Source organism: Malus sylvestris, chromosome 6 (genome assembly GCF_916048215.2).
Source record: "Malus sylvestris chromosome 6, drMalSylv7.2, whole genome shotgun sequence".
Taxonomy (NCBI): Eukaryota; Viridiplantae; Streptophyta; class Magnoliopsida; order Rosales; family Rosaceae; genus Malus; species Malus sylvestris.
The window spans coordinates 27,733,723-27,750,212 of NC_062265.1; the positions used below are offsets into that span (position 1 = coordinate 27,733,723).

General features: G+C 38.7%; 3 protein-coding genes across 3 annotated transcripts; 1 reads left to right on the top strand and 2 right to left on the bottom strand.

The window, feature by feature from the left end:
• Positions 1-183: 183 nt before the first annotated feature.
• LOC126627362 (probable inactive leucine-rich repeat receptor-like protein kinase At3g03770) lies at positions 184-4,180 on the bottom strand. The gene is made up of 7 exons (XM_050296833.1): positions 1,930-4,180; positions 1,701-1,834; positions 1,359-1,602; positions 1,056-1,267; positions 932-954; positions 731-842; positions 184-589 (listed from the first exon to the last, which is right to left on the bottom strand). Exons 1-7 carry the CDS (start codon positions 3,224-3,226, stop codon positions 377-379), a joined length of 2,235 nt encoding a protein of 744 aa, XP_050152790.1. The 5' UTR covers positions 3,227-4,180; the 3' UTR covers positions 184-376.
• A 5,326-nt stretch (positions 4,181-9,506) lies between these two features.
• Positions 9,507-11,444, bottom strand: LOC126624965 (uncharacterized). The gene has a single exon (XM_050294029.1). It carries the CDS (start codon positions 11,210-11,212, stop codon positions 9,833-9,835), a length of 1,380 nt encoding a protein of 459 aa, XP_050149986.1. The 5' UTR covers positions 11,213-11,444; the 3' UTR covers positions 9,507-9,832.
• Positions 11,445-12,371: 927 nt separating this feature from the next.
• Positions 12,372-15,774, top strand: LOC126626820 (nucleolar protein 56-like). The gene is made up of 8 exons (XM_050296222.1): positions 12,372-12,727; positions 13,317-13,531; positions 13,671-13,828; positions 13,999-14,186; positions 14,279-14,531; positions 14,661-14,809; positions 14,918-15,052; positions 15,243-15,774. Exons 1-8 carry the CDS (start codon positions 12,523-12,525, stop codon positions 15,581-15,583), a joined length of 1,644 nt encoding a protein of 547 aa, XP_050152179.1. The 5' UTR covers positions 12,372-12,522; the 3' UTR covers positions 15,584-15,774.
• The last annotated feature ends 716 nt before the right edge of the window (positions 15,775-16,490 follow it).

Sequence of the window (16,490 nt, forward strand, 5' to 3'; positions counted from 1 at the left end):
TCTTCGTGAATACCGTGCTGCCCTTCAACCTCAACCACGTCTAGATGAGTGGGCAGAGGCGTTATCACTCTCGTCCAGCCTCAAAAACCGCTTAGGCGCGCCTCGGGGCACATGTTTTTTAAAACCCTGTTTATAATTTAAGATAATATTAGTAAATAAAACATGTGCTATAACAAGGAAGGATTAGAACAAATTGACGATCACACTAACAAATTTCTCATAATCTTTGACCATATTGCACTTTGAATTCTGTATGATGATTATCATAATTTGTTACAATTACAAAATCTAGTGAAAAAATGCCCAAATTCTGTCACATTTCCTTGTTTATTTAGCTTCAAAAGCAAAATTCTGACTCAATGAATGCGATGCAGTGTCAAATCTTTTGGTCTCCATCTGCTGTTTCTTCCTGGACTTGAACTGCATACTGTAAGTTCCAAAGGATGTCCTCGAAAGATGGACGGCTCGACTCTGGACAAATGCATTTGTACATTACGGAGATCACGATCGATAGAGACTCTTGTGAGCAACTGGCTAGAATAGCCGGTTCAACTATCTGCTTCCGCCCGTCCTCACTACTCAGAGATGCCTGCATCGAATTGCAGAATCACTTTCGATCAAATAAAAGCGCGCTTTTACGCTCACCAAAATTTTGACAACAATAGGACATGATGAATTTTGCGCATTTTTCGTGTCAAGTGAAAATATTAGGCAGAAATTTGTGAACTACCATATTATTTTGCAGGATTGCTTCTCTTGTAGAAGATATGGAAGATCCAACGAGAGCCTCGAGTAGTATGTATCCAAAGCTATAAGCATCATCGTCTAAACTTGTCATTTGCCTGATCAAGACATGGTTAAATGTCAATGATTAAGAACTCTAATAGAAACATGCAGAGAGTAGACAGTAAAAATATGATGTAGAATTAACCATGATGTAAAGCTGTCTTTTGCCTGCAAACAAGACAAGAACATAATCAGAACCGCTCGGGAAGAAAAAATTATTGTAGGGGTAAGTGATCATTCAGTCAGTATGAGGAGCTCAGGAGACATACTGTGGATTTATCGGTCTCTTCTGTGAGAATGGACAGTCCATAGTCACTCAGTTTTGCCATACCGTGCTCATTGAGCAAGATATTGTTCGTCTTCAGGCGGTTGCAGAAGAAACCAGGAATGATTCCGGTATGTAGGAAGCGCACGGCCTTGGCCACGCTAACTAGAACTGCCAATCTCTCTGACCAGTTGAGAACCTTTCCAGGACAATTCGCTACACATACATAACGTTATTGCTAGGTCAGACGAAAAGATTTTGTGTTTTTCCACCAAAAATGCATTGTGTTTAGTTTTTGAAGATTTACCAGAGAGATGATCACGGAATGTCCCACTGGGCACATATTCAGACACAAAATAGACCTTGTTCGGACTGTAATCATCTTGTCCACCACCATCGAGACAGTGCCCTAAAAGGCATACCAAATGCTGGTGCCGAAGCTTGGAAAGCAGTTCCAACCGGAGTTTAACATTTCGAATTGTGTACTTCTTCAACAAGGGCAGGCACCTTATGGCAACTTCAGTCCCATTGTATAGTCTTCCTTTGTATAGCTACATATCGAAGGAAAAAAGAGTAAGAGCTTAAAAAAGCATATGTTGTTATAAAAGTAAAAAGTTTCAATTTATAACGTTCTGAATTGAAACTATACCCTCCCATATGAACCTTCACCCAATAAGGCAGAGCTGTCGAAGTTTTTCGTAGCTTCCATCAGCTCTTCCATAGAAAATATCCGGCACGCAGGGAGGCCTTGTATCCCTACCTTTCCAGCTTGTGAAATAAACCCTAAATAATTGAAAGAACCAACTTGATAAGCTTAAATATTCATCCAATGAAACACAAAAAAAAAAAATGTACATTTTTGTTAGTGATTGACCTACTTGCACTTGTTAGAAGCTTGGTCGAAAACCCAACTGCTGAATTCTCTTGCACTGATTTCTGCAGCAAATGTCGCTTCGATATCCCCTGAGGGCAATATCTTCTGCAGAAAATGATAAACCCTAAAACCAAAAGCACAGTAAGTACAATTAATCCTAGAATCACACCCACCAAGATCCCTACATTGTTCCCTCTGAACTCTTTCTTCTTCAGGCTGATCACTTCCTTGCAGTGTGATTGTTCATGCTGCTGATGCTGCACACCAATGGACAAACAATTCCCACCAAACTTCACAACTCTCTCTTTTGATTCATTTCTTAAACATGAAGGCAAATCACCCGTCAAACTATTATTCGATATATCAATGAAATCAAGTTTGCTTCCACAGATTAGATTCCCTGGAAGCGAGCCACTCAACAGATTTGACCCCAAGTTCAAGTAACTAATATTAGGCAAAGAGAAGAGTGCAGCAGGAGGTGTGCCTATAAGTGCATTGTGTGACATATCAATGTGTTGAAGTCCACTTAACTTGCCATATTTCACTGGAATCTTGCCGGAGAAGGAGTTTTCGCTGACAAAAAGCATGACCAACCCTTTTGGCATTGGAGGCAACATAGCGCTCAATCTGTTCCCACTCAAATCTAGCACTTGTAAGCTGCTTAACCTACTAAAATCCTGCAATGCACCTTTCAACTTGTTGTTCCTCAAGCTCAGAGTTGTAAGATTGGATAGCGAATCGAACCAATCAGGGATAGTATCATTTAAGAAATTCTCATCGATTTTAAGTGTTTGAAGCATCGCCATTGCGGAAATCCTTGGTGGGATTGAACCGAAGAGGAAGTTCGAGCTCAAATCGAGATACTCAAGGGAAGACAGCCTATGAACTTTGTCTGGAAGTTGACCCCAGATGCCCAAAGACACAAGGCTAAGAACTCTCAAACTGTTTAGCCTTGAAAGGGTAGTGACAAAAGAATCCAAAGAAAAGGAATCTGATAAAGTTTGGCTTTGGATTGAAAAGCCATTGAAGTAATCACTTTTTTTGGATTGCTTAATCTTATCACCCTTGATTCTGAGCACAATTAGAAGATTGTCCAAGCATGTAATGTTTACTTGACCAAGTGAAGAAATGGAGCAGAAATCTGTGTTGTGACTGTTCCAAATTTCTAGCTGTTTTGGGTACTCTAAGTGCTTCCTGAGCTGCAGAAGCACTTGGGTTTGAGAAGATTGGAGTTGATGAGTGCCTAGAAGTAAGAAGCTCCAAGAAAAACAGAATAGCAGAAACGATTCACAAAGCCCCATTACAAAATCACTTTTCTTAGAAGTGCTTCATGAAGAAATTAAGTGGCTGAAGTCTGCAACATAAACGAAACCAATAAAGCAGGAATTGAAAACTTGCAAAGGGGTAATTATTGGGGGATCATTAAAGATGAAACACAGTTGTGAGTTATGAAAGAATCAGATTGGAAAACTGGAAATTTCTGAGATTTTATAGGAACCAAGATAAAAGACAAAAAATGTCCACAGTTGAGTATATGAAGCAGGCAGAAACAGAGAAAAATCAAGAAGCCTTGAAGTCCCAAGAGGATGTTTACACTTGCTGACTAAACTTAGTTTTTTAGATTTTCTTCCCATGTCAATATCCTAAACTACTCAAATCCCTTTACGAGAGGGAATTTAGACTTGAATACAAGGAGACAAACACGCACGATGACCAACTAACTTAAAGGTTCAAACTTAAGTGCAAGGAGACGCACATACATTAACCAACTAGCCTAATCCACGTCTGCAAAACCGAGTTTATTAGATTTAATTCAAGCAAAACAAGAAAACCCCACAAAGGAATTAATGGACTACAGTTCTCCCACATGGTGTCCTTTCTTGAAAAGAAAACTGGTTTATCTCCAGCATTAATGGAGTAGGCTTTACTTAATATTATGAAGCAGTCTTTGCCCTCTATGAGCAGCAACTGAGAGAGGTGGTAGACCTCATTGAGATCAACTTGAAAACACAACAAAAATCTGTTGCTCTTTATTTGTTCATACAATTTTCTCACGAAAAAAGTTTTGTTTTAGGGTAGTTCTTAATTTTATTTTTAGGAATTTTAGCAATCACGTATGAACTTGGTACCATCTTTTAATTTGCCTTATCGACTTTCAATTTTGGATTCTGACCATGTAAAATTTTTAAATGTACTAATTTGTCCCCAACTAACAAATTTATAATTGAGAGTTATTCTCGTCCATTCAAAAGAGGAATAATACCAAAAAAAAAAAAAAAACTAATGAAAAGGGCTTGAAAACTTTGAGTTTTAATGATAAGGACAAAATAAAGGGTAAAGTGAATAGTACCATGATTGACTTTTTAGTGTAAAAATGTGATTTTTCGTTAAAGTGAACAGTACCAGGTGCTTTTCGTTAAAGTTCCCAAAAAAAAAAATGATAAACTTAACAATCGGGAGAAACTTAACTTGTTTTATATATTAAGAGCTTGTAACCAAACTGAAAGTCGAAAAAGCAAATAAGAAGAACTTTATAAATTATGTGAGCATTGCTAGTTTTCTTCTTTTAATTCGACTGTGAACACAAAATATGTAAAAGAAAAGGGTAAACTGGTAAAAGGAATGCATGTCCTCGTAACTTGTGACTGCTACTTACCATAACTTTGCAGGCTGTGTGCCAAACCAAAACCAGCAGCAGACGAAGCCCATACAAATCTACTGAGCACTGCTAACTAATCACGTTGTATTGGATTGAAACAGAAAACTCGCAACTCAAATTTCGATCGTTTCGAATGCGGATTGACGAAATATTAACTTTTTCGAACCGACGAGCAACCCTAAACAAATTTTCACAGCTTTAAACACTGCTAGGTAATCTTAGAGATAAATAACAATGCCAAGAACTTGCAAGATTGACCAAGTCAATACAACTTGCAAGTAGCACTTTCGAATGAATGTGTGGTGTGTGTATAAATAAGGTTAGAAACCATGCAAGGATTTGCTTTTGCTGTTTGCTGAAGGATTTAAAAGTCCTTATCCACGTTTACAGCAGATTACAGTTATGACATACGCTAGTGGTGGGTGCCAATTTTATGACCATCAAACATATTAAAGTTACTCCGTATTTGAGCGTAGCTAAGTTGGTTAGGATAATGTGTTTTTTCTCTACACTTTAGCTCGAATACTCTTCTCTGGAGTTAAGATGATAACATAAGAGAACTTTTTGGTGTCAATCGTTCGGAAAAATTATCAGTATATGGGTGCACTGCATAATTTGAAGAAAGTGCAAGAAACAAATTATTTCTACGTATATGATTGCTTAACTGTTGAGGATGAGCCTTAGCGCGACGGAAATGTTGTTCCTTTTTTACCGAAAGGTAACTGGTTCGAGGTGTAAAAACAATCTTTTTGCAAAGCAAAAGGGCTTCGTACCCCTGCCTCCGGCCAACCCTTGTGAAGCGAAGAGCCTTGTTGACTTGGAGTCGTCCTTGCTAAATTATTAAGATTGATGATTTCAATGTCATGGTTGAAGTATGTGTATGATTCAAAAATGGAAACCCCACATAAATTATGCGAGTAGTTAGTGTGAGATGAGGGCTCCCCATGAAACAGAAGGTTGAGTGGGAAAAGAACCCAATCTATACGACATCCAGTGACCCTAATTGGAAAGAAATCATAAGAGGGACCCCGCTTCACTATTCGAGCGGAATGGACAGTACCCTCGTATCACATGTATGATAATTATGTATTGCCTACGTAGCATTCCTTATAGCGCTATACGGCAACACGATAATGCCGTGCTATCTCGTTTTGTGAACAGTGAAGCGAAATCCCTGTTTAAGGTGCTGGTCCTATATGTATAGAACATATGTTGTGTCCTACTCTCACCGTCCGTAATATGAAAGGAAAACTAATGAAAATGATTTGAAAACTTTGAGTTTTAACGATAAGGATAAAATAAAAGGTAAAGTGAATAATATCATGATTAACTTTTTGGTGTAAAAATATGGTTTTTCGTTAAAATGAACAGTACCGGGAACTTTTCATTACAGTTCCTTACTATGAAACCCTGATTACAGGTTCCTTGTTAGACTTCTTGGCCCAGATTAGGTTTTACACATGTAATGACAGTGAAGTAAGAATTTATAATGTAATAACTAATAATGAGGAATCAATAAGTTATTGAATTTCCACCTATGTGTCTTGAATTTGACACTCCCTCATTTATTAAATTATTGTAATAATTTCGAACATTTCTCCGTCCCTTAATAATAATAACAATAATAATAATAATAATAATAATAATAATAATAATAAAAAGGATAAGGCTAATAGTTGGGGATGCATACCTGCATCCTGCATGGTCAGATCTAGTGGTCATGACAAAAACAGACGGTACCATAAATCGTATTCATATTTGCCTTTCAAATGGGACCACCAATCATTGGTTTCACCTTTTGGAATGAGAAGAGATCGGGATCACCAATTATTGGTTTTACCTTTAGGCATGAGCGGATATCTTCGACGAATATCACCGGATCAAGTGATCTAAGCTTTTGAAATTTTATCTAACAACCCACCTATTTTGATCTTTTAAAAGTAATAATAATTTTTTATCGTTGAATGAAATTTTAAAGGTCCAGATCAATTGATCCAGTGACCTTGGTGGAAGAGATCTATGACATGATGAAATATCTTGGGTAAGTTACATAGTAACCCCTCAGGTTTGAGGTCTATTACAACCTCATACAACATCTTTAAAATATTGCACTTTCATACCTCACATACTATTTTATTTCAAAATAATACATATGTTACATTTTCCATCCATTGATCTGTTAAGTGGTAACGTGATTGCCAAATGTGGCAAAAAAAAAAAAACTTTTTAATTTAAAAAAAAAAACTTGAATCTTCTAAATTAAAATTTAAAAAAAAAACAAAAACAAAAGCTGAACCCGCAACCCCCCCCAACCCAACGTGTAACCCGGAAGAAGAAGAGGAAGGGAAAAAAAACACCCATCTTCATCTTCCCCGACCCCCTTTTCCTTGCAACCCACCCCTTTCTTCCCCCTCCTATCTTCCCCAAACCCACCGTGCACCCATCCTCCACCTCCTCCTCCGCACCCACTACTTGCAGCCCAGAAAAGAAAAGAAAAAAAAAACCCATTTTCCTTTCCCTGCAACCCAGATCCCGTCTTCCCCAATGAGTGTGGATTTAAGGTGGAGGGTGGGTGCGTTGAGTTTTTTTTTTTTCCTTCTGTCTGGGTTACTGGTTGGGCTCGGGTTGGGGGAGCGGAAGATGGGTGCGTGGAGGAGGTGGAGATGGGTGCATAGGAGGAGGTGGAAGATGGGTGCGCGCGACGGATGGAAGATGATTTGGAGGGGGGTTGCTGAGATCTGGACTTTGCTGCCGGGGGGGGGGGGGGAGGGGGTGGCGATATGGGACATGGGTTTCACAGAGGGGGTGGTGGTTATGGGATTTGGGTTCCCCGGGGGGGATAATGGGATCAGGGTTCCAAGTTTTTTGGTTCTTCTTCTTTTCTTTTTTTTAAAGGTTCAGGTATGGGGGTGGGGTTTTTAAAATTAAAATTTAAAAAATTATTTTTTTTGCCACGTGGCACACATTTGGCACCCACGTGGCATAAATGTGGCAGCCACGTCAACACTTAACGGATTAATAGATAGAAAATGTAACAGATGTATTATTTTGAAATAAAATAGTACGTGGGGTATGAAAGTGAAATGTTTTAAAGATATTGTATAAGGTTGTAATAGATATCAAACATGAGGGGCTACTATGTAATTTACCCAAATATCTTTATGCAAAGTACTTTATCATCAAAATGAAAATAAAGAAACATCGATTTTTTAGCTAAAATGGTTATTGAGATTGCATAGATCCTCAATTTAGTTTTTGATAATGAAAATTGATGGTAATGATCTCTGAGTTTATCCACCGTAAATCATTTGGTCATTCTCTAAAAAATCTATCAATATTTTCATTAAGTGAATGAGTTGGTTTGACAAAAATACCCTAAAAAGATGGTTATGTGGACAACCACGTAACACATTAACGATGATATTGACAAATTTTTCACAGAATGACCAAAATAATTATTAGTGGACAAACTCAGGAACCACTTTTGTCGACTTTTATTATCAGAGACCACACTGATGAGTTATATATGAGTTATATCAATCTCGGAAGCCGTTTTGACTAAAAAGCTATTTAGGGCTAATTTACTTGTCACTAATGGATACGAAAAGAAAGGAAATGAGTCTGTTTCACGACTTTTTTTTACATTTACTTGCACATAAGAAATCAAAACACTCTAATGTTGTGGAAAGCAGTGGCCTATATGCTCCAAATTGGTGTAGTGGTTACACATAAAAAGAATCTACTTTGCCTAAATGATGATGATGGGATTAAAGGTCACATATGCTATTGAAGAATGAAATATATGCCCTTGCTTTTACCATCATCACTAAGAACATTTACCCTTCGCATTCATTGCCTTAAGAGCTCTCATGGACATGGTTCACCATTGACAAATAGACCACCATTTTGGCCCCTAAAGTCATGAAATGCTTTAGCCACCAAACTAAGGCCCAACCAAGGAGAGATTTTTGTGCCCGCCCGCCGCATGGGCAATAGACACAGATGGGTTGGGCCACGAGGAGTGGTTGGGACCAAAATACAGGGGAGGGCCCATCTGTATGCGCATTGCCTTAAGAGCTCTCATGGACATGGTTCATCATTCACAAATAGACCACCATTTTGGCCCTTAAAGTCATGAAATGCTTTAGCCACCAAACTAAGGCCTAACCAAGGAGAGATTTTTGTGCCCGCCCACCGCATGGGCAATAGACACTGATGGGTTGGGCCACGAGGAGTGGTTGGGACCAAAATACAGGGGGCCCATCTGTGTGTGCAGGCGGACAAACAAGCATACAAAGTTCTAAAAGACGCCAGACGCTACTCGGGCGGCGGGCTGGGGCCTAGCGCCTAGGCGAACTAGACGGATTTAAGTAAATTCATTATATTTCATGTAAATAAGTATTTGTTTATACTTAAAATATATATAATTTTATCATAACTACAAAATAGAATGACATATGTATTATGAAGTATTAGAACATAATGAAAACATAGGAAACAAGAATATAGTGTGTTCTCATTTAAATATTCAACAAGTCTCTTATAATTTATTGAAAAAATAAATAAATGCAAATTGAAAATTATCTATTTTCTGTTTAAGTGAGTCGCAACCTAGGCAAGTGCCTAGGCGGGGCGGGTGCCTCAGATGGTCTATGCGTCCTTTCTTAATTTTCAAACGCCTAGACATTAATCGGGACGGTGGCCAGCCGCCTAGGCGGCTTTAGGCAGAGATTTTTATAACAGTGCACACATACAAACGCTAATCAAACAATTGGGTGAGTTACGTCTCTCTTTTTATATTCTTCATCTAATGCCATGACACAAACAAACGCTAAACCACCTCTAAACATCTGCGTGGATGCACTGAAATCCCACAACAAAGTAAAACAGAATGCAAAATGAGTCAGAGGAAGACAAACAAATGAAAATGTAAAGAGTAATCATACAGTTTAGAGACCATAACATTGCTCGAAATGTGTAGTTCCTACTCAAGGCTTCACAAACTTGGACATCCTTGAATAAATTGAAATTTGAAGTCTCACATACAATGTCTACCGGTGAGTTCACAGCATGTAAGAAATTACTATCCTGAAACATGGTTTCTTGGCAAAACAACCGGTTGATATTTTGCTCTTGTTCCCTTTTAACTTCTCAACCAATGAGTAAGATCAGCATCCACAGCCAACACGATGAAGTTAATAAACTCGGGATCCTTCTGGACTAGCTCAATCGTTCAATTTCATCATTGTTACTTGCATATTACGGGAACCGGAAACCCTTGAAATTCTATCTGGCCTTTATTTGCCTTGACAATGTCAGGAACCACTTGTTCATACTTGCTCATTACCTTCCGCATGAAAGCCTTCTCGGTCAGTTTGAGCACATAGGGGAAGTTAATGTCTTCCTTTATCAACCCCCGTGACAATAAAAGTTGCAGAACCGAACACCTAGGAAGAATTCTCTTCTCCATGCTGAGCAGCAAAAGGTTTGGATGCTTCGCAACCGTTGACGGCTTCAAATTCAACTTATTCACGAAAAAATCCATCAATTGATGGATCTTCTTCACCGAAGTAATCATACACATGGGTTGCGATCTGAACGCTGCAAAAATCTCATCTTTCGACAAACCTAAACTTGTATAAGTTTCCAACTTCTGCTCCCATAGCGCTGTACTCATCACTGCCATGCTCCGAACAGCTAAAACAAATAGCAGATTATTAGGTTCAAAACCCAAATCTTTAACATAATCAATAATCTCACTGAGCACTGCATTCCTCAGAAGCAGTGTTTTTGGCTGAATCATGAAAATCTTCACAATCAGTGACTCTGGCACACCATGGCTCCTCAACAATGTTATGTTCGGCTCAAGTAACTTTTCCAAATTACACTCAAGCATCCGGTAGTATCCCTTTAAAGCCTTCAGCACATTCTCATCACTGCCAAGAAACCGCCTAAGTGCTTTAACACTCGGTATGAAGTGGTGTTTAAGGCTCCTAGTTAAAACATAAGGCTCGTTGGACAAAATCGTTGCGATTTCAATCTCTGAGAGCCCCAAAGACCTGAAAAACTCAATCTTTGGCTTAAAAATCTTCTCTGCATCGTATACAAACAATGCAGGAAGCTTCATCATCAAGGATGCTATATCCTTTTCACTCAATCCATGACTCCTAAAGAACTCAAACACCGTTTTCACATTGCATTCAAGCACACGAGGCTCTTTGCCAACCATTTTCGCAAGGCTGGTTCCCGAAAACCCCAATGACTTGAACAAATCCAAATTGGGTCCAATGCTACTGTCTAAATCGCCCAAAAGCAACCCCGGACGTTTGGTGATTAGATTTTTGATGTGGCTCCGAGTCAACCCGTGCGCTCTGAACAGACTCAGTACCGAGTCAGGGTGGTGGGTGGCGGTGGGTTCGATCTGGAGCTTCTTGGAAGCTGAAATGGCGGAATCTGAGGACAACCCACATGATTTTTGGAGGTAAGAGGCCGTAAAAAGTTGTGGGTCGGTGAAATTCGAGAACTTTGAGGTGGGTTTTGCAGTGGAGGTTGAATACAAGCTTCCATGGCGGCTCAGTAAATATGTTGAAGCTTTTTGCTTTAGTTTTAAGCAAATTAAACGAAGCATCGGATTGAGAAGTAAGAGGGTCAGAGATTGGTTTTACCTGGTTCTTTGATTTGAATAAGTATTTGATGCTATTGAATTTGTTGAAGCATTGGTTGGTCTTCTTCTTCTTCTCCCTACGCAGTGCCGTTGGATTGCCCTAATCGGCGATTACAGAGAGCTATACTTCGAGAATTTTACGGAACAGGACGAATGAGACGACATGTCGTTTATGGCGGGTGCCACTGTTGTAAATTTGTAATGGTTTACTTTGATGTGAAGAAAATGAGAGTAGGTGAAATATGAGTGCGGGAGATTGGTGTCTAGAAAAGAAAAATGACGATTTTTGTAGTGATTTGATCGTAAAAGTGAAAAATTAATTTAGCAGAGGTGATTCAATCCAATTTAGATCAATCTTATCTTTCAAGTTATAGTTACAGTAAACTGTAAGCGGTGCGGTGCGGTTTAGTTTGTTTGAACTAAAATGAGAGAATAAACTAAATCAAAAACCAAACTCAAACCAAACTCAAACCAAACTATTACTGAGCCGTTTGGTTTTCTCGGTTTGACGATTTAGAGAGAATCTAAACGGTCTTTTGGTTTTGTAATAGTTAATTACTTGATTATTTAAGACAAAAAACAAAACAAAAAACAAAACAAAAAAGAGATCGAGAGGTAGTTTTCACCCCTTAAACCTTGAACTTCCATTGACAAAATGAACACCTTTTACGCTTGTACCAACATTTTTCTAGAACTTTATTATTATTATTTTTTAAATGGAATCAGTTAGTGGTTTTGCTTTATAGTTCATTTTTCTAGGAGTCGAGAAGATTCATAGAGACATTTCAGCCTCTTCTTGGCCACCATCTGTGATTTACCAGTGCCAAAGATCGAACTCAAGACGTGCCGTATAAAATAGTATGAAATTCATCTCCAACTACATTATTAATCCGGAATATAGATATCCTCAGTTTGTCTAAAGAAACCCAATTCCCAAATAGTCCTGAAATATGCGGCTATCCAAACATACCCAAATCATCCTCACCACCCTACACACACGTCCAAGCTAACTACTCGGGACCCACACCTCACAACCGTTAGATTCACCAAGCTTTAAACCCAGTATACACATCCAACGGACCAAACGACTTGCCGCCACCTACAAAAGCAAAGCACACTTCTTCCTCACCGAAAAAACCCTAAACCCTAACCCTCTCGAATTGCAGCTCTCCTTCCCCTCTCTCTCCACCGCCGATTCTGACAGTTCTAGAGAGAGAAAGTGAGGGTTCCACGGACAAAGCCGAAGCCCTAAGCGCCGCTGTTTCGAGTGCTCGATGGCGCTTTACCTGCTCTACGAATCAGCTTCAGGCTACTCGTTGTTCCTCGCTCATGGCATTGACCAAATCGGGCAGAACACCGAGGCGGTCCGGGGCTCCATTTCGGACATCAACCGGTTCGGGAAGGTGGTCCAGCTCGCAGCTTTCGACCCATTTGAGTCGGCCCTGGACGCCCTTAACCAATGCAACTCAGTCTCTGAAGGTAGAGAATGAAAGCATGTTTCTTTTAGGGTTTTTGATTGCTTTTGTTTCTGTTTGATTATTTAAATTTGAACATTTTTATGTTTTTGTGATTTTTGTTGTTGTTTGGTTGATAGGAAATTGAAGGCAAATAATTTATGCATGTATTGGGATTTTGATTAACTGTTGCTGCATTGGAATATCTACATTTCCGCTATCGATTATTAAGAAATGTAGAAAATTTTGAGACAACTTAACCGGTTCCGCAGTTTTACATGAAAAACTAGCGAAACTTGCAAAAATATAGGATATTGGAGCTTTGATCCTATTGATTAGGTATTTAACTATATGAGCTGCTTAGTTGTGTTAAGGTACGCAAGTTCATTTTGTTCCCTTCTCATTTCTGCTCCGGAAAACTTGCTAGTGTGTTTCGTAAAGCATATGTGGAATTTCAAGTGGGTTAATAGATTATATAATCTACTAATGTTGATAGTTGAAGAATACTTTTGCCTCTCTTGGATGCTTGGTGTGTTTAAATGAAGTTTATTCTTTTAATTTGGTGTGGTGAGGAACACAAAGGGTTTTACTTATTTGTTGCGGTTTCGTTTCAGGGGTTATGACTGATGAACTAAGAAAATTTTTGGAAAAAAATCTCCCACAAGTCAAGGAAGGTAAGAAGCCAAAGTTCAGTTTGGGAGTTTCTGAACCTAAGATCGGGTCACACATATTCGAAGAGACTAAAATTCCATGCCAAAGTAATGAGTTTGTCCTTGAGTTGATTCGTGGCGTGCGATTACATTTTGTTACGCTCCTCAAGAGTCTAAAGGTTTGAATTCTACACATCCTATCTTGTTTATATTAAATTCATACGTGCTCTAGTTTGCTATATTTCTGTGGGTTTAAGATGTATAGCCTTTAGAATTTGTATCTTTTAATTTTGATTTTTCGTTATTTCCTCACCCTAGCCTGGGGACTTAGAGAAAGCCCAGCTTGGTCTAGGGCACAGTTACAGCAGGGCCAAGGTCAAGTTCAATGTCAACCGTGTTGACAATATGGTGATTCAAGCAATCTTCCTTCTGGATACCCTTGATAAGGATATCAATTCCTTCTCCATGAGAGTCAGGTATTGATACTGGCATTCGTGCACTGGCATATTCTCAGTTCAGTAATATGAATTAGGATTTTACCTTGAACCGTTTACAAATTTATGTCGGCAAAGCATGGGTTTAAAGATTGAATAATTGAAAGAATAGATAATATTTTTGTGTATTCTTGTTCATTCCTTCTCTGCAGAGAATGGTACTCTTGGCATTTTCCTGAATTGGTGAAGATCGTCAATGACAATTATCTCTATGCTAAAGTGTCAAAATATATTAAAGACAAGTCAACACTGTCTGAAGACCATCTATCAGATTTAACCGACCTTGTTGGAGATGAAGATAAGGCAAAGGAGATTATAGAAGCCGCCAAAGCATCCATGGGTAGGATTTCATAATACGTGCCCTTCATTCATCTGTTTCTCTATCCATTCAGTCATCGTTCTTATTGTTATTTTTGTTTTAATTTTTCACAGGCCAAGATTTGTCTCCACTTGACTTGATGAACGTTCAGCAATTTGCACAGAAGGTGATGGACCTAGCTGAGTACAGGAAAAGGCTTTATGACTATCTGGTTTCTAAAATGAGCGACATTGCACCCAATCTGGCCTCTTTAATTGGTGAAGTAGTTGGAGCGCGTTTGATTTCTCATGCTGGTAGTCTTACAAATTTGGCTAAATGCCCTTCTTCTACCCTTCAGATCCTAGGTGCAGAAAAGGCTCTCTTCAGGTGCTTTTACTCTCCCTTTCCCTCAAGATGCTACATGAAAGTTGTTTCTGTATGACAAGAAACAAGTAACAAAAAGCTCTCTAGATTCATTTTACGTCCCTAGGTTGACTCTTTTGTTCTTCTCTGCAGGGCACTAAAAACCAGGGGAAACACACCCAAATATGGACTGATATTCCATTCATCTTTTATTGGTCGAGCATCCGCACGTAACAAGGGCCGAATGGCTCGTTATCTTGCAAACAAGTGCTCTATTGCTTCTCGCATTGATTGCTTTGCAGGTGAGTTTCAGCCTTCCTCATACAGTGATGGCTGGCTAACTTTTCTTTTCTTATGTATTACAGTTTATTTCTGCATAAATAATATTGTTGCAACCTTCGGTGATGCAGATAGTAGCAGTACTGTGTTTGGGGAGAAGCTCCGTGAGCAAGTTGAGGAGCGACTTGACTTTTATGACAAGGGTGTTGCACCTCGCAAAAACATTGATGTCATGAAATCTGCAATTGAGAGCACTCAAAGCAAAGGTGTGTAACTGAGAGAATCTTAAGAGTTTTTTACACGACATTAATACAACCATAGGAATATATTGTATTTCTGGTCACGAATCTGTCAATTATGTTATATGAGAATTAGGATTAACCTTTGATTTGATGTAAAATGTTGGTAGGCTTGCTTTCTGCCGTGTAATTTTGATAGTTTATATGTATGTAACAGACACAGAGATGGAAACAGAGGAAGCTTCCGGGAAGAAAAGCAAGAAAAAGAAATCAAAAGCTGCAGATAATGGTGATGCTATGGCTGTGGATGAACCAGCTGCCACTACAAATGGAGATGCCGCCGAGGGTAAGTCTGAAAAGAAGAAGAAGAAGGACAAGAGAAAATTGGATCAGGAGGATCAACCCATGGAGGATGCGAATAATGAACATGCCGAGGAGGATGGAACAGCCAAGAAGAAGAAGAAGAAGAGCAAACATGATAATGGAGACGATATACAGGCTGCCAGTGATGTCAAGAAGAAGAAGAAGAAGAAATCAAAAAGTGAAGACAGCGACTAAATTACAATCAACATTGTCATTGGCACCTGAGGGGCATGTGGATATATCCCGGCTTGCTGCCATTATGTTGTTTCGATGTCTACAGTTTTCGTAGTGGGTTTCTACGTTATCAGTATAAACCATGTTCTAATATTCTATGTAGTAATAACATTTCTAGTTGCACTTTTATCCCAAGTTGAATTTTATATCAACGTCGGTTTTTTTTTTGTTTTTTTGGCTGTTTCTATGGCTGTCAGGATCAAGTTGTGCAGACAATAGAAATTGTAGTTCAATGTAGGTTTTCGCCAATGATTTAGCTCTATAAAGCTGTTCGTGTTTATGGTTAAATGTTTTGTGCTTGACATGTGATTCATTTTGTGCCTGAACTGAAGCTCGAAAGCTCGACTCCTAGCTGCGGCCGGAAATCCGCCGGAAGTTTGCAGCTGGACGAGCAACCGGTGGAATCGATTTCACGTGGTTTTGTTTGGTGGATGTGTGTGATCTGTGTTTCTCAACTGCTGTTGCTATTTCACCATCGCAATTCCTTGTCATTGAATTTTCCTGGAACAATTTCTTTAAAAAAGAAATGTGTTAAAGTCAAAATTCTCCCCGGCTTTTTATTCTATTTTTTTCCTTTGACATTTTCCTTTTTCTTTTTCTAATACCCCCAAATTGTCTAATAATTCAACGGGATTGCATCATAAAGCATGGGCCAGATTCGCATGATGTAAAAAGTATATTATCAAGAAAAATAAATAATCAAAGCTTTTGACTTTTTCTCTATATTTTATTAAGCTAATTAAGAAAATCATAATTTGACTTTGATTTTTTGTCCTTTGACTCCTTAGAGTTAGTGCACTGCCTTTTTTTTTTCTTCTAAAATTCATTATTTTGTTCTGTTAGTATTTATTTGTATTTGTAAGTAAGA